Source organism: Gobio gobio (genome assembly GCF_949357685.1).
Source record: "Gobio gobio genome assembly, chromosome: 11".
NCBI classification, from domain to species: Eukaryota; Metazoa; Chordata; class Actinopteri; order Cypriniformes; family Gobionidae; genus Gobio; species Gobio gobio.
Window position 1 is genome coordinate 56,139,606 of NC_137104.1, and position 23,609 is coordinate 56,163,214.

At 40.8% G+C, this 23,609-nt stretch overlaps 1 protein-coding gene across 4 annotated transcripts in view; it reads left to right on the top strand.

Moving 5' to 3' along the window:
* The first annotated feature begins 220 nt into the window (after window positions 1-220).
* The window catches only part of LOC307133320 (NACHT, LRR and PYD domains-containing protein 3-like), a 57,254-nt gene continuing 33,865 nt past the window's right edge, over window positions 221-23,609 (top strand). The window contains exons 1-8 of one of the 4 annotated variants that reach the window (XM_079828328.1): window positions 253-551; window positions 1,278-1,344; window positions 1,427-1,497; window positions 1,924-2,040; window positions 7,314-7,430; window positions 10,231-10,347; window positions 18,983-20,713; window positions 21,601-21,774. In XM_079828328.1, the coding sequence (XP_079684454.1) occupies window positions 1,448-1,497; window positions 1,924-2,040; window positions 7,314-7,430; window positions 10,231-10,347; window positions 18,983-20,713; window positions 21,601-21,774 (2,306 nt within the window). In that variant the 5' untranslated portion in view covers window positions 253-551; window positions 1,278-1,344; window positions 1,427-1,447. Of the gene's footprint in view, window positions 552-1,277; window positions 1,345-1,426; window positions 1,498-1,923; window positions 2,041-7,313; window positions 7,431-10,230; window positions 10,348-18,982; window positions 20,714-21,600; window positions 21,775-23,609 lie in introns of all 4 variants that reach the window. The other 3 variants (XM_079828327.1, XM_079828326.1, XM_079828325.1) reach the window with 3 other exon arrangements.

The window sequence follows — 23,609 nt, forward strand, 5'->3', positions numbered from 1 at the left end:
GAGGATGAGGAAGACCATGACGGTCCCCTGACAATCTGTGCTGTTGTGTCCAAACATTCGTGTGGCTGCTCTCCATCAACAAGACTACCTGTAAAACATTTAAACAGGTTAAAATGTTTAAAATGCGGTTTCAAACGCAGCCAACGTGAGCAGGCTATCTTGGTCCTGTCCCAATTGCGGATCGAGGGCGCATATGAACCGCATGGTTGCGCTCGCGAGCACCCTTCTGAGACCTAAAATTACAAACGGGACACCCTACGGTCGCGTGGACTTAACGGACACACACACACACACACACACACACACACACACGCACACGCGCGCGGCCACTGGAAGTCCACAAGACCGAAAGTGCAAGTGTGGCATTTTGGACAGGGCCATACCTACTCTTTTAGCACTGGTTAAGTAAGTACTTATTGAAATTAAGTACCTATGCATTGAGTACGCGGTTTTGAACGCAGCCAGTGTACCAGCGCCATTTTACGCGCGGTTTTAAGAATCTTTAAAAAAAGAAAATCTGAACGTTCAAGTATCCGGTGATGTTTTTATATGTAAGTATGTTTATGTATGAAATTAGTTACGTGCCATTGATGTGAAAGCTCGAGGTGTTTAGAATAATAACGTTCATATAACGTATAGCAAGTGTTCAGGTGTGGCGCATGGAAAATGACTTCCTCAATAACGCAAGTAAGCATGAAATATTAAAGTAAATTGCGCATGAAATGCTTAATATGCATTTTGCTTATCAATTGTGTTGATTGTCTTTGCACATAGACCCTATATGTTAAAACACACCTTTACACTTTTTTTATAGGCCTAATTTCCAGCAAAAATAGGGGAGCATTAATTAAATTACTAAAAGTTTCTAAATTATAAACCACAGTTGCAACACTTTTCACTTTATCATCTGTAGTGTTTGTTTTAACTGTGTTTGTGCTGTGTGTCTCAAACTTTGATATAATTTTCTGTGTAAATGAATGTCGAGTATAAAGAGTGCTCTTGTTATAAACTCACTTTAGGTAAAGTCAGTTTTATTGAACATTTAATTAAAACTAATCAAATAGGAAACAATTTATTTTAAAACATTTTACACAGTTGAAAATCTTGATCAGATATCTGTGCATGTTAGTCAGTTTCACAGATGTATTAAACGTGGGCTTACAGGAAACAGTCCTGTTTGTACAATATTTGAGGCTTCAGTGGAAGAACATTAAACTCTAGTGTTACACAAACTTCAGTCTGTTCAGACGAGATATTTCTGTTTTATACACACACAGATGAAATACTGGAGCAAACGTTACATATCTGACTGAACAAGAGAATCTGCTGATTCAGATGAGACCAGTACCTCAACATTAATTAACATGATTGTATATCAAATTAAATGAAATGTATTGTATGTGAATGTGTTTCTGTACCCGAGCAGCTCATGAAGACTGAATGAATCATGGACGACACACACACATTCAGAGATGGAGATTCTTCTCCAGAATGCAGGTACTTCAATCTTCATATGATCTTAATGTTATAGAAGACATATTTTCTGCTCATAACAGGGTGTTGTGGGTGTTTGCCAGGGTTGGTATAGTGATCTGTTGTCTCTATCATTTTCTGGTGCCTGATATACAGTATTTGGAGCCACTCAGGGTCTTTAAACACTGTCCAAAGACACACAGATACAGTAGACAGCTAGATGATATATGACATTATCATTGGACAGTCTCATCCCTATTCAACACACTATCTTACACTTTTATTGATAGAAAACCTCCTCATGTGGAATTTATTTTCATGTAATATCAACCAAATTGTTTCTTTTCTCTATCGATGGATAGATAGATCTCTAAGTGAGGTTTATCTACTTGTATTGTAATATAATCTAAGAATTCTTGTCTCTATTCTTTTGTCTCTATTGTATTAAAGTCAATGTGAGGGTGACAGACCAATCTCACCGGCGCTCAGCTGTGTGTCCATGAGGAGTGACCGGTCTATGGACAAGCCAGTGCACTTTAAGGGAAAACACACATCAACTGATCTGAGGTACAACATTTCATAGATAGATAGAGAGATCGATAGATAGAGAGATCGATAGATAGAGAGATCGATAGATAGAGAGATCGAGATAGATCTCTTCAACAGCGCTTGTGCAGTGTATTGTGATTTTTAGGATTTTTGTGTTGTAAATACAATTTATTCTGAGGCGATATTCACACCAGTGTTGTATCAGTTCTATCGGCTCGCTTTTTTTCTTATCAGTGCCCAAGAGACTCAAATAACTTTTGAGTCATTCATGCAAGTGTTATACATCATTATAATCTGTTAAGTTTCTATTTGTGTACAGTCACAATAAAAACAAAATGTTTTGCTTTTTGCAAAATAAAGAAAACAGACATGATGCGCGATCTGCAGCCTCTCTCTCAAAGACATTCATTCAGAAAAGGAACTCTAGCTTAGTGAATACTTGTCTCACAAACATGAGACATATGTCTAAAGAAACGTTGAAATGTCAGGTTTTAAATAATGTAAACCAAATCAAAAACAAATATTCTGTGTTTATGTAATCTGGTTGAAAAGCGATAGATGTCAGTCACTGGTGAGCCACTTCATTATCCGCTAATGCGACCACGCCCACGGATCGCACGCTCTTTCAGATTCAAATACTGACGATCCCCACATTAACGCCCACATCAACTCACACAAACACATCTAGTGAAACGCTGTAACGTTACTTCAGTGAATAATCCTGCATTTATTCTGCTCATGAAAAGCTGTTCATTTCTAAGAGCAAAGGATTCTGTCCCTGATTGTAAGGTCAGTTTATTCTGTTAGCATCTGTGAATATTAAATACAAAAAGACTGTTTAAATATGAATACTTTTGCAACATTAAATGTCATACACGCAAGACTGTTATTTATTGTAAAAGAGCCTAGTGTCACATCAATAAAGCTTTTATTCGCAAATGTCTGCACAGATGCTATAAATATAGTACCAGTCAAACATATTTTTCTTCATATTGATGTTTAAATATTATAGCCTAATGTTATTTTTTTTTTATTTAATATCAAAGTTTGTCAGAAATTATTCTGGAGTTTTGTTTTGTAGAAAGAGAATTGCTTTCTTTAAAGTGAATTTCATTTTGTATAAATTGTATCTTAATTGTAATTATTTATTATTAATTTTTTTAGCATGAGACTACTTTTAAAAACATAAAAAATAGTAATTTTATTTTGAAAAAATGCCTTTCTTAGTCATTTTTGTATTGTTTCTAGTCTAAATATTTAAACATTCTTAAATCAAGATGCATTTACTAGATAAGTACAATATATAATATATATGTCCTTTGTCCTGTTGCTCTCAGTCACATACCTGAAGCTCATTATAATGAATGAGCTTCAGGTATGTGACTGAGAGCATAATGCAGCTCATTATATGGGCTATTATGTTCTTTTGTCCTCTCAGGTGTGATTCCAGCATTATTCATTAGCTATCACGCCTCCTCGCATATTGGCTTTGTGAAGAAAAACTGTCTTACAAATTGTAAATGAATATATTGATTTATGTGAATGAGTAGGCTCAATGATTCTCACATCAGTTTGAAGCAAAAACTCTAGGGAAATACACCCATTGGTCAAAAGTCTTGTGGACACAATTTTGAGGCAATTTTTTTTTCTCTCAAAAATACAAGCATGTACATACATGTTGCTCACATATTATGGTAGCCCAGTTTGTGTTGAATACAGTGTAATTACACTTTTGCCATTAATGTGTTTATAAGCAACTGAAAAAAGCACAAATGTCAGAGCATATCAAAACTTCTAAAGGTCCCCAAAACAGCTCAGACTCCTAAGGGTTAAACATTAAACTAAACCATCAGGGCTTGACGCTTACTTTTTCCCAAGGTGCATCTGTGCTCCTAGTTGAAAAATTTAAGAGCGCATTTAAACACTTTAGGGGCGTAATTATTTCTGCATTTATATATAAAGCACTGTAACAGATTTGGCCATACTAGTGTTATTTTAGTGTCACTGCAATACTGTATAGTTTTTTATAATATTTTGAATAATTTTAATTCTGTTGTTTTGTCATTTTTCTTTATTTTTTTTTTATTTTTTATTTTTTTTTAATCTCTAGTTTTTATAAATTTTTATTTCAGTTTTAGTTTGCTACATCAGGTTAATGAACCTAGGCTAAATAACAAGTTAATTTCAAGGTTTTTTTGTTTTATTTTATGTCAGTAAAAAGTATTTAGAGATTAGTAAAGAGATTTTTTTTAATGGTTTTAGTTATTTTTAACTATAATACCACTATTTTTAACTATAATACCACTAATACTAGTAAAATCTATATATTTAATAATATGTGTCAAATAATATTCTCAGTCGTTCCTGTGACGTGGCGTCTCAGACAGAAGATACAATAGTTAAAATTTAATTAAATTGCGTACAGTTTGTGTATCCAGGGGGTTGAAATTGGACACACGGCGTGACTTTTAAACAAGCCCGAAAAACACCAGGGTTCTTATTTTGAAATGTCTGTGCTTTATTATTGCAGGCCAGGACGCTCATTCAAATTCAGGTGAGGAAGATAAAATATGCGTTCTTACAACCGATTACAACATATAACAATATAAAGACCGTACAGTAAACATTGTCATTATTGATCAGCATTAGTTCATAAGCGATCTCTGGCATAAATGTGCTCTATTCATTGATTGGTCGAGCCTGTAGATGCACAACATCGCCACCTTCAGGCTTTGAAATGGGAATCGATCACATAATTGAATGAGATTATGGCCTTTTTTTGAAGATTAATAATCACATTATGTTTTTCCATCCCCAAAATATAAGATGCCTTAATTTGAAAAATTTGAATTTATGATCTTGCATTTAAGAAGAAATCTGTGCGGATCAGTTTTATTTGCACACATGCTCCAAAACACATCGTACCGTTCACACGCATCTATTTTTAGTCGCAAATGCGAGTGCAGTGGTCGCACTGTTGAGCCCTGTCAATGTCACATTTTCAATAGGGATGGAATTCAGGAAAACAAATGTTGGTTAACTGTATCACATGTTAAAAATATAAAAACTCCACATTTGGAATTTTAACCTCAGTATGTTAATTGAGTTTATTTGTGTGTGCTGCTCTGATTTGTTTTGATATCTCCTTGAGAGGCTGCGCATCATCAGTGCAGCTCTGCTTTAAAGTTTAATTGATTATGTGATAGAACGGTGGATCAGTTCACAGCAGGCACATACTGTTCAGTAATTAACAAACGTTTTATAGAGAAATTAAAACAGGTCGCACCTCAACAATTATTTGTACTCGCACAAATGCTCCCAAATATATTTTGAGGTTGCACAGATTAAATTTTGGGCACATATGCGACCAAAATGGTCGCAATTCCGAGCCTTGATATTTTATAATGGTTCTGTTGTCTATGACATTTGGACATTGAGATGGTGACAACATACAAATACCTGAGTGTTCACCTCAACAATAAACTGGACTGGTCCAACAATACAGAGGTTCTGTATAAGAAGGACCAAAGTCTTCTTCACCTGCTGAGGAGACTGAGGTCCTTTGGTGTGTGCAGGTCATTGCTGAAGTCTTTCCATGACACTGTGGTGGCTTCTGCTTGGAGCATTGCATTGAAGTCCGAGCCCGACGGGCCCCGACTTATTTATGCCCCTAGGGCCGGGCTTCGGGCCAATTTTTACGTCATACCTAACACACGGGCCGGGCTTCTGGCCTGTTTTAGGCTTCCCCTTCTTTTTATATTTTAGACATTCATTAATTAATTAAAGGAAACTATGAGATGTTTTTTTTTCTTCCTTGTTATTTGGATCTGGAGCTGCTGTAATAAATGAATGTCCCCAGTGTGGGATTAAGTCTACTTTACCATAAATAGATAGATAGATAGATAGATAGATAGATAGATAGATAGATAGATAGATAGATAGATAGATAGATAGATAGATAGATAGATAGATAGATAGATAGATAGATAGATAGATAGATAGCATCTCTATATAAAGTTTATCTACATGTAAAATCAGCAATAAGAATTCTTGTCTATTGTTATCTTTGTTTTTTGTTTTTTTCATAATCTGTTCTATTGAAGCCAAGTTCTATACTATTGAAGTTCTATACAACATTTCATAGATAGATAGATACCAGGGCTTGATATTAACGCTTGTCCGCTTGTCCGAGACAAGTGGATTTTTTTGAATGGGCAAGTGAAAGAGAATTTTACTTGCCCGACAGGACTAGTATCCTGATTAAAACGTCCAAAATAAACTAGGGTATCACCATAATGCAAGAATGATTCTGCATTAATTTAGTTTAAGTGGCGATCGATAGTGGATAATAATATATAATGTATAATGAACTGACGGTAACAAGGTTGTGCTCTTGACGCTCGCACAGCCTCTCGAGGAGGAATCGCAACAAATGAGCGCCACTCAAACAGAGAAACTCTGTTAATATGCACGGTTAAAATTACAAATTGTGGAGTTTTTATATTTATAACATATGATGGCCTACAGTTAAGCATCATCACACAACAAGAGTGCTGTTTTCATGAATACCATCATGTGACACATGTGACACCAAATGTAACACTGATTTCATATGACAGTTCCATAAACAATGAATTAACATTGTCACGCAATATTGACTGTTTTTTTTCGATTTCAGCAGCGAAAATAGTTCCAAACAAAGATCACAGCAGAACCATAACGTCTCTCACAGCAACAGTGTGTGTGTTACTTAATGATTCAGCATTTGAATGAATCGGTTGAATCAAAGATTCAATGACCCATTCGTAAACGACTGCCTCATTCTTGAATGAATCAGCCGTTTGAATGAATCATTTGAACAAATCGACTCAATGAGTCACTCATTAAGACGGTCACAGCGCCACCTACTGGTGGTTTAGTTTCATCTTTCCAACATTTCTTATTTGTATATCAAAACATATTTAAAACAATCTCATAACATTATTTAAAGCAGTTGTAATTTTTTGTGTGTAAATTATTTAATTTGATTGGTAACAGCCCTATAGTATCTTATTCTATAAAAAAATGCCCTTTATAAAAGGTAAAAATATCACAAATATGCAGATTTAAATATGTCAAAGCTGATTGAACACTGGGGAGAATATTGCATCAGGTACAAGCTATTTTTTTACTCTGACAAGTGAGTGACAGATTTACTTGTCCAAAGGACAAGTACGTGAACCGGCTTAATGTCGAGCCCTGGATAGATTCTGTTATCTTTGGGGATTTTTCAATAATCTGTTCTATTGAAGCCAAAGCCACAGGAAGAGATCAATCTCACCAGAGCCCAGCTGTGTGTCCATGAAGAGTGACTGGTCTATGGAACAGCCATTAAATTTTGAGGGAAAACGCACATCAACTGATCTGAGGTACAACATTTCTGTTCATATAGGTTAGATCAGTCCTTCTCAATCCTGTTTTGGAAGCCCTATTACTACACGTTTTGTATGTCTCCCTCAGCAGCTTTGGGAAGCACTGACTAGATGGATCTATAGTAGGGGTGTAACGGTTCTAAGTAAAAAAAATCTAACCGTACCGGCGTTCTCCACCCACGGTTCAGCACGCACTTGCACCGTGGTTCCTCTCGAATCTGACATCTGACGCATCTATAATATGGTTTGTTGTAAATACAATGCGTAAAACAGACAGACAGAGTTAGGCTAACTCCTGCTTTATGTTTTTAATGTTAATCAAACAACAATTATTCAGTTTCCTTTAGAAATGTTAGATTCTGATTTTCTTTATTTTTATTTGACAGTTGTCCTAATTTCCTTGAATATAGCTCATACCAAACCGTACCGAAACCGTGACCCTAAAACCGTTAAAACCAAACCGTGAGTCACTTGAACCGTTACACCTCTAATGGATAGATTCAGATAAAGCCAGTGGCGGCTGGTGGGTTTTTAAATAGAGGAGGATTTTTTTAACTGCTTTAAAATTGCTTTTTTGGTCACTTTTAGACAGAAGACTTGCTTCACTTGAAGCAAACATCAATTTTTCTGCCCTATAAATATTTGTGTTAAAAGAGCAGGTGTGGCCATTTAGTGAAGCTGATTGCTGTAGCCTTTATCTCATTTTTAATTTGTAGCTGTTGTTCGAATGGTAGTTTGATAAATTTGTTTGCAATCAAGTATTCAATATCTCTGCTCTCCATATAAAGTTGATACATCAGCTGTAGAAGTTTAAACTAATATCACGTAATTACATCTCTTCAATGATTGGTTGATATACCAAGGGAGGCTAGCCTCCTCTGCCATGTTACTTTTCTCAACACTCCTAATCACTGAAAGTGAAATACTCTATGGTGATTGGCAATTTTTTTATAAAATAGGCTCAAGTCTCCGGCTATGGATTTGCCTCCCCTTCCCTTTTACTATACCGTCAGTTAGAGTTTAGATTCTCTGCCCAAGCGTGAGCCCGAACTTGAGGCCGAGAATTCCCGGCACTATCCTCGGGCCGGGCCCTTGATCAAGCGTTTGTGTTTTTTTAATCATTACTTTGTTAGCCTAACTGGGTGGGCAGAAAGCTATGCCATAATCAGAAATAATATACAGTGGGGCAAAAAAGTATTTAGGCAGCCACCAACTGTGCAAGTTCTCCCACTTAAAAAGATGAGAGAGGCCTGTAATTTTCATCATAGGTACAGTTCAACTATGAGAGACAGAATGAGGAAAAAAAATCCAGAAAAGCACAGTCTGATTTTTAAAGAATTTATTTGCAAATTATGGTGGAAAATAAGTATTTGGTCAATAACAAAAGTTAATCTCAATTCTTTGTTATATACCCTTTGTTGGCAATGACAGAGGTCAAAAGTTTTCTGTAAGTCTCCACAGGGTTTTTAAACACTGTTGCTGGTAGTTTGGCCCAATCCTCCATGCAGATCTCCTCTAGAGCAGTGATGTTTTGGGGCTGTCGCTGGGCAACACAGATTTTCAACTCCCTCCTAGGATTTTCTATGGGGTTGAGATCTGGAGACTGGTTAGGCCACTCCAGGACCTTGAAATGCTTCTTACGAAGCCACTCCTTCGTTGCCCGGGCGGTGTGTTTGGGATCATTGTCATGCTGAAAGACCCAGCCACGTTTCATCTTCAATGCCCTTGCTGATGGAAGGAGGTTTTTACTCAAAATCTCACGATACATGGCTCCATGGCTCCTGATTCCTTTGCAGAAAAACAACCCCAAAGCATGATGTTTCCACCCCCATGCTTCACAGTAGGTGTGGTGTTCTGTGGTTGCAACTCAGCATTCTTTCTCCTCTACAAGTTGAGTTTTTACCAAAAAGTTCTATTTTGGTTTCATCTGACCATATGACATTCTCCCAATCCTCTTCTGGATCATCCAAATGCTCTCTAGCAAACTTCATACGGGCCGGACATGTCCTGGCTTAAGCAGAGAGACACGTCTGGCAGGATTTGAGTCCCTGGTGGTGGAGTGTGTTACTGATGGTAGCCTTTGTTACTGTGGTCCCAGCTCTCTGCAGGTCATTCACTAGGTCACCCCGTGTGGTTCTGGGATTTTTGCTCACCGTTCTTGTGATCATTTTGACCCCACGGGGTGGGTTCTTGCGTGGAGCCCCAGATCGAGGGAGATTATCAGTGGTCTTGTATGTCTTCCATTTTATAATAATTGCTCTCACAGTTGATTTCTTCACACCAAGCTGCTTGCCTATTGCAGATTCAGTCTTCCCAGCCTGGTGCAGGTCTACAATTTTGTTTTTGGTGTCCTTTGACAGCTCTTTGGTCTTGGCCATAGTGGAGTTTGGAGTCTGACTGTTTGAGGTTGTGGACAGGTGTCTTTTTATACTGATAACTAGTTCAAACGGGTGCCATTAATACAGGTAACGAGTGGAGGACAGAGGAGCCTCTTAAAGAATAAATTATAGGTCTGTGAGAGCCAGAAATCTTGCTTTTTTGTAGGTGACCAAATACTTATTTTCCACCATAATTTGCAAATAAATTCTTTAAAAATCAGACAATGTGATTTTCTGGATTTTTTTTTCTCATTCTGTCTCTCATAGTTGAACTGTACCTATGATGATTACAGGCCTCTCTCATCTTTTTAAGTGGGAGAACTTGCACAATTGGTGTGTGTGTGTGTGTGTGTGTGTATATATATAATATATTTATTCTTATTTTATATATATTTATTCTTCTCTCTATTCTGTTGAAGTCGATTCAACCTGCAGAGATCCCAGGCACCAGAGTCCAGCTGTGTGTCCATGAAGAGTGACCAGTATATGGACCACATAATAAGTTTGAAGAGAAGACGCACATCAGCTGATCTGAGGTACAACATTTCTGTCTAGACAGACTCATCCTGATACTAACTCACTGTACTCTTTAAGTTTTAACTTCTTGTTTATTGAAGTATTGTAAAAAGTATTGTTAAAACTATAACACTCTTGTGAAGTCTTGCTATTGGTCTGAATATCAGCATGGCATTGCATTCTTCGTTTGAACAATCTGAATATCGATTACTAAATCCCAAGATTGATCTTTAAGCTATGATTTTTTTTTCCAGTTTATTAGTGAATGCAACTTCTCTAAACATTATTTCTTGCACACTTTCAATTGAGTAATCGCAGCTTTCAAATTCTGTCAATTTTATCACAAAATGCAAACAATAAATGTTGTTTTGGTGCTCTTTCGTGTGGCATGACAGATTTATCAGATTTAACTTTATCAACCCTTAGTTTAAACAGCAGCAAGGAGCAATCATATCTTTTCTGCTAGTTATAGCATGAAATAAACATGAACAAACATTAGAAACTATGTTGAAATATACATTACAAATTACTGAAATGTGTTTCAAGCATGATGAAAAGTTAGACAATGGTCATACAGTAGTTCATTAGTAAGATGGAAAGAACATTGGAGAGTAGGGCTGTAATGATTTGACCAAAAATAAAAAATTCTCGATTAATTGAACATTTTACCTCGATTACGATTAATGAACGATTATTTTGCTCTTTTTTTTTTTCTTTCCTTTTTTTTGTCCTCATAGTTCACTGATAAGGTTTGTACTGTAAATATGTTCTACTATTGACCCCTAGGAGTCTGAGCTCTTTTGGGGCACTTTAAAAGTTGACATGCTCTTACATTTGTGTTTTTTTCAGTTGCTTATAAACACATTAATGGCAAAAGTGTCATTACACTGTATTCAGCACAAACTGGGCTATCATAATATCCGAGCAATGTATGTACATGCTTGTATTTTTGAGAGAAAAATGTTTATGCATGATTTATAAAAAAAAAAAAAAATTGTTTTACAATTACGACCTCAAAACACACAATAGATATGTGTCCCCAAGACTTTTGACTAATGGGTGTATTTGCATAGTTTTTGCTTCAAACTGATGTGAGAATCATTGAGCCTACTCATTCACATAAAACAATATATTCATTTACAATTTGTAAGACAGTTTTTCTTCACAAAGACAGTATGCGAGGAGGTGTGATAGCTAATGAATAATGCTGGAATCACACCTGAGAGGACAAAAGAACATAATAGCCCACCCAATGACCTACATAATGAATGAGCTTCAGGTATGTGACTGAGAGCAACAGGACAAAGGACATATAATATATATTACATATTGTACTTACCTAGTAAATACATCTTGATTAAAGAATGTTTAAATATTTAGAATAGAAACCAGACAAAAATTACTAAGAGCATTTTTTCTAAAATGTTTTGTACTATTTTTTGTTTTTGAAAGTAGTCTCATGCTAAAAAATGAAATAATAAATAATTAAAATTAAGATACAGTTTATACAAAATGAAATTCAATGTAAAGAAAGCAATTCACTTTCTACAAAACAAAAAATTCACTTTCTACAAAACAAAACTCCAGAATAATTTATTTAGAATGTAGTAAACAAAGGCCTATTATATTTTAAATGATCAAAAGATTTGACTACACTGCAAAAAATGCTCTTCTTATTTAGTTGAAATTGTACTATCTAGTAAATGCATCTTGATTTATGAATGTTTAAATACTTAGACTAGAAACAAGACAAAAATGACTAAGAGCATTTTTGTCTAAAATTTTTTGTACTATTTTTTGTTTTTGAAAGTAGTCTCATACTAAAAAATTAAATACTAAATAATTAAAATTAAGATGCAATTTATGCAAAATGAAATTTACTGTAAAGAAAGCAATTCACTTTCCACAAAACAACTTGATATTAACTCGATAAAACAAACTTTGATATTAAATTAAAAAAATACCATTAGGCTATAATATTTAAACATCAGTATGAAGAAAAATAAATTTGACTGGTACTATATTTATAGCATCTGAGCAGACATTTGCGAATAAAAGCTTTATTGATGTGACACTAGGCTCTTTTACAATAAACACATATATATAATTATAATCTGTCCAAAACAAGCCAAATAAATCTTGTCTAAACAGTTTTGCGTGTATGACATTTAATGTTGCAACAGGATTCATATTTAAATGGTCTTTTTGCATTTAATATTCACAGATGCTTAAAGAATAAACTTGGCCTACCTTACAATCAGCCCTGAATCCTTTGCTCTGAACAGAACATGAACAGCTTTTCATGAGGAGAATTATAGCTCAACGCGTCTCAAAACGATGTAGCTGAAGTAACGTTACAGCGCTTCACTAGATGTGTTTGTATGAGTATATATGTATTGATGTGTGGGCGTTAACGTTTGGATCGTCAGTATTTGAATCTCAATAGAGCGTGCGCTCCGTGGGCGTGGTCACATTACCGGATAATAAAGTGGCTCGCGGGTGACTGACACCTCTCTCTTTTTAAACAGATCACATAAACACAGAATATTTGTTTTCGATTTGGTTTACATTGTTTAAAACCTGACATTTCAACGTTTCTTTAGACATGTCTCATGTTTGTGAGACAAGTATTCACTAAGCTAGAGTTCCTTTTCTGAATGAACGTCTTTGACAAAGAGGCTGCAGATCGCGCATCATGTTTGTTTTCTTTATTTTGCAAAAAGCAAAACATTTTGTTTTTATTGTGACTGTACACACAAAAAATAGAAGCTTAACAGATTGTAATGATGTATAACACTTGCCTGAATGATAAAAAAACGACAGTTATTTGAGTCTCTTGGGCACTGATAAGAAAAAAAGAGAGCCGATCGCACCAGCGCGACCGCATACTCGAGGGGGTTAAAGGTGGGAAATTTTTTTTCTAATGAAAGTGCATTTCTTTGTGATTTTAAAATACTTGAAGGAAACTGCTCACTTTTCAGCAGTTATTGTCTATGGGGCAGATTTCTGTTTGTTGTACATCAGATACATTAGCACAGTAGGCCTACATTTCCTTTATTTTAATGCTTTAACGAGAGAAGGATTGTGTGTGAATGTCATACAGTCTCTATTCATTATGAAGCTGTGATTTGTAGTTACTTCAAAGGTATTAAAATCTATGCTATAACGGTTGAGTTTCTAAGCTACTTTAGTGATAAATCACAGGACAGCGTTGACAATGAGTTTCTGCGCTCCTCTCTGTGCGCAATCTTCTCGTGATGTGCGAGCTACTGTCTGAGTGTTCGTGTGTCACAATATATCAGGCATTAGTTCAACATAATACACATCTGATGGACTAAAATCGCTTCAATGTTCAAACTGCTTTGTGAGGATGCAAGTGAACGTGATCTGGCTTCAGGGTGCGCTCGTTGTCTGAGACAAGGCTCGGCTCTCTTTGTCACAGAAAAAATCTCATGAGCACTGAACGGAGAAGTTTTCCATAACGTTGTTCTTGAATAATGCACAATTGCTTTAATGTTCAAACTGGCAAGCCTTTAAACTCCACTACCAGGTCGTGCTTCCCAACCGTCTTACCTTCTACATGGGCGTGATAGGTGGATATTGCAGCAACATAAACCTTGAGGGTGGAGGGCGACAGCCTACGCTCCAACCCCTGTTGCAGGAAGGAAAGCACAGACGCGATCGAACATCTTCGGGGGTCTTCTTCGGGGGACTTCAAGGCGTAAGCCTGTCTTGTAGACGGTGCTTGTGCCAAAGTGATTGTGTTAACTACCTCTTGGGGTAAGTCACCTAGAACCTCCGTGTCCCGTCCAGGGGCCAGACATAAAGCTTCCACAGGTCTGGACGCGGGTGCTAAAGGGTGCCCCGTCTCTGAGTCAGAAGGTCCTTCCTCAGAGGAATCGGCCAAGGAGGGGCTGTCGCGAGGAGCATAAGTTCTGAGAACCAGGTCTGGTTGGGCCAGTACGGCGCCACCAGCAGGACCTGCTCCTCGTCCTCCCTGACCTTGCACAGAGTCTGTGCAAGTAGGCTCACTGGGGGAAACGCATATTTGCGCAGCCCCTGGGGCCAGCTGTGCGCAAGGGCATCCGTGCCGAGTGTACCCTCGGTCAGCGAATAGAACCACTGGCAGTGGGACGTTTCTGGGGAGGCAAACAGTTCGACCTGTGCCACCCCGAACTGTCTCCAAATCAGCTGAACCACCTGGGGGTGGAGTCGCCACTCGCCTGGGAGCGCAGCTCGTGAAAGCTCGTCGGCCACACGGTTGTGCACACCAGGGACATGAATGGCCCGAAGCGACCTCAGACACGTCTGACTCCAGAGGAGGAGATGGCGGGCGAGTTGCGACATGCGACGGGAGCGCAGACCACCTTGTCGTTTGACGCAACGGTTGCAGTGTTGTCCGTGCGGACCAGTACATCTTTGCCCCGTAACCACGCTTTGAGGCGGCTCAGAGCAAGATGCACTGCTAGCAACTCGAGGCAATTGATATGCCAGGTGCGGGCCCATCCAAACCCCTGACACTGCATGCCCGTTGTACGTGGCTCCCCAGCCCATGGCAGAGGCATCCGTGAAAACCACAGCATGCCTGGACACCTGTTCCAGGGGCACTCCGGCCCAAAGGAACGAGGGGTCTGACCATGGACTGAAGGAATGGCGGCAGGCCGGTGTGATGCTCACCCGGTGAGTGCCGCGTTGCCACGCCCATCTCGGGACTCGGCCGTGTAGCCAATGCTGAAGCGGTCTCATATGAAGTAGACCGAGCGGTGTTACTGCCGCAGCGGCTGCCATATGCCCCAGGAGCCTCTGAAAGTGGAGCAGCTCAGTGGAACCGCCATCCTGCCTTGAAACGTGTTCTGGCAGTTCAGCATCGACTGGACACGCTCCTCCATGAGGCGCGCTGTCCGTTCGACCGAATCCAACTCAATACCGAGAAAAGAGATCCTCTGCACGGGGGTGAGTTTGCTCTTTTCCCAGTTGACCCGAAGACCCAACTGGCTGAGGTGTCTGAGCACCAGGTCCCTGTGTTCGCACAACTGATCCCTGGACTGTGCTAGAATGAGCCAGTCGTTGAGATAGGGCGTTCGCATCCTCAACTGTTCTCTCATGGGCACAAGGGCCACCTCCGTGACTTTCGTGAAGACACGGGGGGACAGGGACAGCCGGAAGGGCAGGACTCTTTACTGATATGCTCGACCTTCGAACACAATGCGCAGAAACGGCCTGTGTCGAGGAAGAATCGAGACATGAAAGTACGATCAGGTCGATTCAGGTCGACCTTCAGGTCGATCGCTGCAAACCAATCTTGGGGACGGATACATTCGAAAATGCGTTTCTGCGTGAGCATCTTGAACGGTAGCTTGTGGAGGCTCCGATTCAGGACTCGCAGGTCCAAGATTGGTCGTAACCCACCGGTTTTCTTGGGTACAATGAAGTACGGGCTGTAGAAGATGGTCTTCATATCGGCTGAAGGGACCGGCTCTATGGTGTCCTTCGCTAGTAGGACCGCGATCTCCGCACGCAGGACATGGGCATCTGCTGCATTCATCGAGGTGAAGCGGACGCCCTTGAACCTGGGGGGGCGCCGGGCGAACTGAAACGCATAGCCGAGCCTGATGGTCCAAATGAGCCAGCGAGACGGACTGGGGAGCTCTAGCCAGGCTCGCAGAGACCGTGCAAGCGGGACCATAGGGACCACCGGCGTACCCACCGTGGGGCAGCTAGGTGGAATGCAGGTACCGTCTCGTGGAGGCGGCCCGCAGCGAGGTGTGAGTGTGCTGTGCAACACTTACCTGATTCCACAGGTGGGCAGGAGGAACGTGAGGAGGTCGTCCACTGCTGCCCGCTGGCGAAGGGGGAGGATGAGTGTGGTCCGGCGTTTGACCGGCCACAACTCTCGAGCCCCCTGAGGACTCGGAGAGGACGAGGAAATTGCTCTTTTATTGAAAATTTGGGCGGAACAGAAACTAAACGGAACACAAGATTCTCCTCCCGGCCCTCCTCCGGGGGATGGAGCGGTGCGGTCACAGTCTCCAGAAAAGCAGTCCTCCCCATCTCCGGGTCGCCCGTCTCAGGGCCCCTTGCCCTTGCCACCCATCTTGGCAGGAGCCTGGACGGGCGGGGCGGCCTGCTTGCGCCCGGCTCCACGACGTCGCTTGGGTGGAGGCTGCTGCTGCGATGCGGGAGCGGAGGGAGACGCAGGCGGCCGCCCTCGGCGATGAGCAGACTGAGGTACTGCCGGTGGCGGGGTGGAGACAGCAGCTGACTGCCATGGCAGGATGTGACTGATGGCCTCAGTCTGCTTCTGTGCGGCCGAGAACTGCTGGGCGAAGTTCTGGACCACGTCGCCGAAGAGGCCGGTCAGGGAGACGGGGGAGTTAAGGAAACCTGATCTTGTCGGTCTCCCTCATGTCTGCCAGACACAGCCAGAGATGGCGTTCCTGGACCACCATAGTGGACATCGCACGACCCACGGCCCGCGCCGTAACCTTCGTCGCACGAAGCGCGAGGTCCATTGCGGTTCTCAGTTCTTGGAGAACTGCAGGATCGTGACCACCCTTGTGCAGGTTCTTCAGTGCCTGGGCCTGATGAACCTGCAACAACGCCATAGCGTAAGGCGGAGCCTGCCTCTCCACAAGCCTGGTAGGCCTTTCCGATCAGATCGGACGAGTACCTACAGTCCCGGGAGGGGAGACACGGGTTCCCCCTGGATGTGGAGTTAGGGTACAGTTGCATAGCAACGGCCTGTTCCACGGGAGGAACCTGCGTATATCCCTTTGCAGGTCCGCCATCGAGGGTGGTGAGGGAGGAGGATCCACTGGGCCGGTTTCGGGCAGTAAAAGGTGCCGTCCAAGGCCTAGTGAGCTCCTCGTGCACCTCCGGGAAGAAAGGAACCGGGGTGGGGCGCTGAGAACCAGCACGGGCCACCCTTAGAAACCAATCGTCCAACCTCGAGGGTTCGGGACATGGTGGAGGGTTCCACACAAGCCCAACTCTCTCGGCGGCCCGGGAAAGCATGGCCATAATTTCTGGATCAGTATCGGGCACAGCGAATCTTCCCGAAGGAGTCCCCTGCGCCGACACGTCATCTCCTGAAATATCTGACCCTCCCTCCGATGCAGCGATGGACATCTGGTCCTCGAGAGGACCCCCGAAGGATACGGATGGTGCACACCTCGTGGATGGCCCACCACGTTCCAACGGCAGCTCTACTGGCTGCGGAGTGCGAGAGGGATGAGGGTTCCCCGGGGGTTGGTTCCCTGGGGGAAGCGCGCTCACCGTAACCCTCAAATCACCTGCGCTACTGCCTGTGGAGGGTTAGATCAAGGCAGAGGCACAGGCACTCCACCCCTTGCAAGATGGAGTCTAGACCGCAACTCCGAGATGGTCATGTTCCCGCAGTGAGAACATGAGTCATCTACCAGCGCTGCATCACCGTGCTGAACGCCCAAACACGAGATACAGCGCTGGTGACCATCCCTCGGTGACAGGTAACCACCGCATCCAGAAACACACAGATAGAATGTCATCTTGAAAAAGACGCAAGCTCTATCTGTGTTTGCTCTTTCAGAAGGACGCTCTGCTTGGTGCTGAAGCATGCAGGGGGAGGGGTCGCGGCAACACAGTCAGGGGGTGGGTGCAGCCTGACGTGCGCGCTCTCTCACACGAAGGCGCTCTCTTACCAGCCGTAAGAACGGCTTTTCAGCGCTCTCCACCTAGCGCACCAAACCAGCTGTGAGAACAGCCTTTGTGATTGCTCTAACAAACAACACAGAGAGATGATCCGAAAACCACACGACCCGCTGCTGTGCCGTCACACCAACACTGACTGAAGAGATCGCTTCCGAAAGGCGGCTTCCGTCTTCAGTCAGGACTGCGAAGTAGTGAGTGATATCTGGCGTTACCATCTACCACTCTGCTCCGAAGAAAAAGGTTGATTTGATGCAATCACCTGTGTCTCATTTATACCCGCACGGCGTAGCATGAGTACCTGGTGCAATCATTGCATGCCAATGTGCCAATGCTCGTTTAGTTACACTCGAAGTAGATTGGCTCTCGCGAGTGAGATTCCTATTCGTCGGTACTCCGACGTGGCGTCGAGAGTGACTGGCTGAATGGGAACTGAGTGATAGGGAGAATGAGCAGAGAGCGCCTCCCCCGTGCGCACACTCTTTTCAAACTAAGCACTGTCTTAGCTCATTCTCACTTTCACATATTAAGCAAAATCAACTGAACTGACACAATGGTAAAAGGTCATAAGACCTTTGAGGAACAAAAGAAACAAACATCAAGGTAAGAGATCAGAGCCTACATAATGAGATATCAAAATACGATAAGCAAAACATCGCACACATTTTTCTTTGCATTTATTGTCATTATTGGGCACACAGATCACGTGGGTAGGATACTTTTTTACTGTGTGTGTGGATGACCATGTCTGTCAGCCACCACAGAAGACCATTTTTTTACCCAGGAAAAACCCTGTATATCAATGTCTAATTCTAAAGACGTGTGCAAACTATGCTGATATATAGACCAACAGCACTGTTGCTTGTCTGATATTGCCTAATTATTTAATTGGAAAGTGTGAATTTATTTTACTAACACTTTACCCCTTTATGTTGTAATCTGTTAATTTTATCTTTTACTGGTCTAAAGCACATTCAAAACAAATCTGCTGAAGCAGTTTCAGTGTCTGTGTGAAGGAACAGCAAAGCAGGGAAACCCAACACTCCTGAATGAGATCTACACAGAGCTCTACATCACAGAGAGTGAAAGTGGAGAGATCAATAATGAGCATGAGGTGAGACAGATTGAGACACAATCCAGGAGAGCAGCAACAGAGGACACAACAATCAAATGCAATGACATCTTTAGACCTTTACCTGGACAAGACAAACCCATCAGAACTGTGCTGACAAAGGGAGTCGCTGGTATTGGAAAAACAGTCTCTGTGCAGAAGTTCATTGTGGACTGGGCTGAAGGGAAAGAGAATCAGGACGTCCAGCTCATATTTCCACTTCCTTTCAGAGAGCTCAACTTGATGAAGGACAAAACACTCAGTCTTTCAGATCTTCTTCATGTCTTTTTCCCTGAAACCAAAGAAATTAAACCATTCAGTGGTGAATATAAAGTGTTGTTCATCTTTGATGGTCTGGATGAGTGTCGTCTTTCTCTGAACTTTGAGAGCAAAGTGAAACTGTGTAATATATCTGAATCAGCCTCAGTGGACGTGCTGCTGATGAACCTCATTGAGGGGAATCTGCTTCCCTCTGCTCTCATCTGGATCACCTCCAGACCAGCAGCAGCTGATCTCGTCCCCTCTGAGTGTGTCCATCGAGTGACAGAGGTACGAGGCTTCAATGACCCACAGAAGGAGGAATACTTCAGGAAGAGAATAAGTGATCAGAGTCTGGCCAATACAATCATAACACACCTGAAGTCATCAAGGAGCCTCCACATCATGTGCCACATCCCAGTGTTCTGCTGGATCTCAGCCACTGTTCTAGAGAAGATGTTGAGTGAAGCAGAGAGAGGAGAGATTCCCAAGACTCTCACTCAGATGTACACACACTTCCTGATCATTCAGACCAACATCAAACATGAGAAGGACTATGAGAAGAAATTGAAAGATGAAGACATGATTCTCAAACTGGGGAAACTGGCCTTTGAGCAGCTTGTGAAAGGCAACCTGATCTTCTATGAGGAAGACCTGAGAGAGTGTGGCATTGATGTGACAGAAGCAGCAGTGTACTCAGGATTGTGCACTCAGATCTTCAGAGAGGAGTTTCGCTTGTATCAGGGGAAAGTCTTCTGCTTTGTTCATCTGAGCATCCAAGAACATCTAGCAGCTCTATATGTGCACCTCTCCTGTACAAACAACTGCATAAATGTATACTGGAAGGCATTTAATCCATTATATGACCTGCATCAGATAGCCGTGGAGGAGGCTTTACAGAGTAAGAATGGACATCTGGACCTTTTCCTGCGTTTCCTTCTGGGTCTCTCATTGGAGTCGAATCAGACTCTCTTACGCAAACTACTGACACAAACAGGAAGCAGCTCCTACAACAAAGAGGAAACAGTTCGGTACATCAAAAAGATGATCAAGAAGAATCACTCTCCAGAGAGAACCATCAATCTGTTCCACTGTCTGAATGAACTGGGTGATGATTCACTGATGCAGGAGATCCAAGATTATCTGAAATATGAAAGAATAGGAGAAACCAAACTCTCCTCTTCAAAGTGGTCAGCTCTGATTTATGTGTTGCTGACATCAGAGCAGACGATGGATGCTTTTGATCTAAAACCTTTTATTGGATCAAAAATTACAGTAAATGAAGTTCTTCAGAAGCTACTGCCTGTGGTTAAAGAATCCAGATCAGTTCAGTAAGTCACACTGACAACAATCACTACACTGATAAATGTTTCCTCATAATCTCATCTCTGTCAGTGAGCAGGAGAGTGTGTGAGACACACTAAAGCAGCTGAGGAGGTTTGTGTTTGCCTGTGTGAGAGCTGATGATTGTAGAGGTCAGTGTGTGAGACGTGATGAAGGATTGAATGTGACAGGGATCAAAACTGACAGAAAACAGAAACAGTGTCTTTTTATATATACTGATGCTGTATGTCAAGTCAAGTCAACTTTATTTATATAGCGCTTTTAACAATGCAGATTGTTTCAAAGCAGCTTCACTGTGTTAAACAGGAAAATAATGCAACAGAATTTTTTTCAGCCGTTTAGCCGTTCTGGAGAAAACGGTGATGTCATCAGTTAATTTCAATTATCATACAGTGACAATGTAATTAGATCAGCAATTTAGTTTATATGGTTAATTTAGTTTAATAATTAGATTTATTTGGATATTTAGTTGAAAAATGTAGTGTCCCCAACTGAGCAAGCCAAGCCAAAGGCGACAGTGGCAAGGAAATCAAAACCCCATCAGGTGACCTAATGGAGAAAAATAAACCTTGGGAGAAACCAGGCTCAGTCGGGTGCCAGTTCTCCTCTGGCCAATTAACAAACAGCGTATGATTATTATTCTGGCAACTTTACAGGTCTGAGGTCATAATAGATCGGAATATTCAAAAGATCGGAGGCAACACGCCGGAGACGGGTTTATTAAGGATGATGTGTCGATTAAATAATTAGGACTGTCCTCTAATGATGTTTATGTGAATGTTTTAATGCCTCCAGAAATCACAGTTGTAGTTTACACATTTTATTCTATAATTGTTGCTGGTATCAGTTCACCATGCACCTTTAATCTCTACAGGTTGAGTGATTGTGGTGTCACAGATGAAGGTTGTGCTGCTCTGGCTTTAGCTCTGAGATCAAACCCCTCACACCTGAGAGAACTGAATCTATATGGAAATGAACTAAGAGGCTCAGCAGTGAAGCTGCTCTCTGATGGACTGAAGGATCCTTACTGTAAATTGGAGATACTGCGGTAAGATTACTGTTATTTAAATGAATATACAATAAAACAAAAATAACACAAAAACAAAAAATTTGTCCTGTCAAATAACGGAGATGTTCTTTTAATTGTCACTAGGTTCTTTACAAATTGTCTGATATAATTTTACATATTATCTTTATGATAGTAGGTCTACACAGGTCCACTTGGATCTGAAAACCTAAGGTCCGACCTGAGACCCGAGTGGGTTTGGGTCCAAAACTTTGACGAGTGTCTCGGAAACGGGTCGGAGGCTTATATTAGTAGCCTCGAATCTCTGGTAATTTAAAATAAATGTGCTTTTACTGAATGGACCCAAAGCGCAGAAATGGCCTTTGTTGAGATAAATTCGAAACATGAAAGTAAGCGTCCTTCAGGTCGATCGCTGCAAACCAAACGCGGGGACAGATGCATTCGAAAATGCAAACTTTACTTAAACTTAAAACTTTACTTAAAAACCCTTGTACACATTCCTGGTGTATTGTATAATATAATAAAATATAATATAATTATATATATATATATATATATATATATATATGTATATATATATATATGTATATAAGATTTACGCTGGCAGCTCAGAGCTGTACAGCAGCATTTAAGTATGAAATTGAATGAATAAATGTAAAATTAAAACACTACATAGACTTCACTATAAAATATAAACTCATTCTTATTAAAGCTACTGTATTAAAGTTTTTCAGGCAAGAGCAGTGAGTGATTTTCTCTTTGTCTTTTGTTGTTGTATTAACATTAAATGGATAGTTCACTCAAAAATGAGAAATGAATACAGGTTTGGAACAATATTAGAGTGAGTAAATAATGACATCCTTTTAGAGGTGAACTGTCCCTTTAAGGATCGCGTTTTCACTATAGCCTGCTGTCAATTTGCTTTCAAGACCTGCGTGCATCTATATACAGACACGCCGATTTTACTTTCACTTTTGACATAACCTACTGTGTTTATGTAAACCTTGTGTGTATTTGACAGTATTAGCGCAGTAAGACGACTACTTAGTCCAGTAATCACGTGTTTGACAAGCGTTTCGTGCGCGCGCTCTGAGAAGCTCATGTTAAAACCGCACACACGCCGGCAAGGCTTTAAAACGCATGCAAATAATGAACTTTCGTGATTGTGAATATCTATAGTGTTCCGTGAGTATAACTCTACCACTAACGTGTGATGTGAATGTATGTCGCGTTGTTCAGTATATTGGGATGGAGGCAAATGATAGAATTTGTAGAAAAATACTTAATTAAATGCAAAACCGAAAAACCGCAATTCACAAGCGCGTATTGAACCGCGAAGGCCGTACCGAACGGTTCAATATTATTTTGAGAATTGTGGCATCCCTAATAAATATATATATATATATATATATATTAATATAAATATTAATATTAATATAATAATATAAATATTATTATTATTATTATTATTATTTTAATATTTGTATTAATAATTTCACAGTTACTCTCCAAATTAATGTAGAAACAACTTAGACAGTATATTTAAAATTTTTGATCAATGGCATCTTTTTATAAATAAAGGCCAGTATCATTGTGTCACAGGGTGTTTTGGTGTTGGTTCATGTTCATTGTTCCGTGTTCATGTTTTAAGTTGATTATTTTCAAGTTATGTTTGAGTGTCATGTTTCTAAGTTTGTCTTGTTCTTTCACTTCCTGGTTTTGTCATGTTTTATTGTCATGTGATTCCCATGCCCTCATGTGTTGTGTCATGTCATTGGTTCATTGTTTAATCACTGTTCACAGGTGTCACTTGTCTTGTCATTATGCTGCGTTCCAGGCAGGTTTTTGAGCCCGTA